The 1,585-nt window shown below is 47.7% G+C and overlaps 1 protein-coding gene across 1 annotated transcript; it reads left to right on the top strand.

Moving 5' to 3' along the window:
* Positions 1-950: 950 nt before the first annotated feature.
* On the top strand, positions 951-1,361 carry MELLADRAFT_70362 (uncharacterized protein; the record flags this gene model as incomplete). The annotated part of the gene is made up of 1 exon (XM_007419784.1): positions 951-1,361. One exon carries the CDS (start codon positions 951-953, stop codon positions 1,359-1,361), a length of 411 nt encoding a protein of 136 aa, XP_007419846.1.
* Between the last annotated feature and the right edge of the window lie 224 nt (positions 1,362-1,585).

Genomic DNA, 1,585 nt, shown 5'->3' with positions numbered 1-1,585 from the left:
GCTGACTGTTAAATTTCATTTGTGAGACTCGCTCAGACTTCTGCGCTCTGATTTACACTTCTTCATGCAGATCGAGCTTTACGCTGTGGAGGATCGAGAACTTGTTTGATTGATACAGCTATTCAAGAAATTCGTGTCCTAGTGGCACAAAATTTCAATTTTTCCCCCCAGCGCCATCCCTGAATACAGCTGCTGCGCAGCGCAGCAGAGCTGTAACGCCCTGTGGCTTGCTCGATCCGGCTAGATCCGAAGATATCATGTACCGCCTCTGCGGGTTTGTTTGTCGGTGTTTGTGCCCATGGTTCAAGCACCCATGGTCACTACACCCACATCCACCACCCATATCCACCTTCATACAACAGAATACCTCGATTTCAGATATTCACGCCTGCATCACGCCCACCTCAACGCCTCACGAAAACACTTGGATGGCCGGTCGGCCATCCAATGTTTGGTCAACTATTCCATTGACAACCTCATCCGGAATGGAAACCTAAACGATCTATCTGCGCATACCGACAACCACGAGTCGAACATTTGGTCCAGAATCTCTCAAAAGGGCGGCCTTCGAATCATTTCCCCCCTCATGACTCAAAATTTGTCATCAGCCAATCGAAAATTCCGTATTTTGCATTTAGTTACTCACACTATGGTCAACAGAAAGATTTCCAATGTTCCTTTGTCGGTGTTTCTATCTTTTCTCATGATTGTTTTTCCTCCTGCTGTTGTAATGTTTGTATCTCTTCCTTCATCGCTTGCTTCTTCTGACATGAATGTGTCTCATCATTCTTCTACCAGGTCCGCCAACGGCCAAGTCGATGTTATGTCACGGGTGCTTCGTACCCGAAGCTATCAAGCCCTCCTGGGCCGAGGCAGAGCTGTGTAAGTCATCATCGCACATCTTTTTGAAAATCATGTGTCATTTTCATTGACGGTTTCTTTTGTCTAGAATGCCCGGTCCAACCAGGCCTGGTGGTTCGATATTCGCCAGTTCCAGTGGTCTGACAATGGCCCCTCCAGTGACGTCGCCATCGATCTTTGATAGCCTTTCTCCTGTCACCTCCCCCTTCAAAGAGCCTTCGAAATCGAACCATCACTTGAATGCTCTGTATACTCCGGAAATGGCTAGTTCTTCCGGTCTCTCCCGCTCGGCCTCACAATCGTCTTTGGTTTCCAATCCACACATCAACCCCAAGATATTTGATACCCCACTTTCATCGCAAAACACTCCCGGTGGCTCTCCTGCGACGGTCTCCAGTGTCCTGCCTACTGATCTGCAAGCTCATTTGACTTCTTCAAAGAAGAGGCCCGCGAGTGTTAGCGACGTTGACCGTGATCTTCCTGAAGATGGTCACCTGTAGCTACTAGCCTTCTGGACTAGTATTCGAAGAAAAATAAGACTTTATGGTCGGATAAAAGCCGATACTCTCAACAAGAAAATGCCAACGCGTCCGACAAGTCGGGCGCCCAAATTTTACATGTCTTTTTCTTCAAATTCTTCCTCCCGACGTGTCCGACACCACCAAAACTTCACAAATTCACTAAGTCCAACACGCAGCACCACTTCACAACTTCACATCTCACA

This window comes from Melampsora larici-populina (genome assembly GCF_000204055.1).
Source record: "Melampsora larici-populina 98AG31 unplaced genomic scaffold MELLAscaffold_563, whole genome shotgun sequence".
NCBI classification, from domain to species: Eukaryota; Fungi; Basidiomycota; class Pucciniomycetes; order Pucciniales; family Melampsoraceae; genus Melampsora; species Melampsora laricis-populina.
Note: the sequence above shows the minus strand (reverse complement) of the source record. Positions and strands in the feature narration are given on the sequence as shown.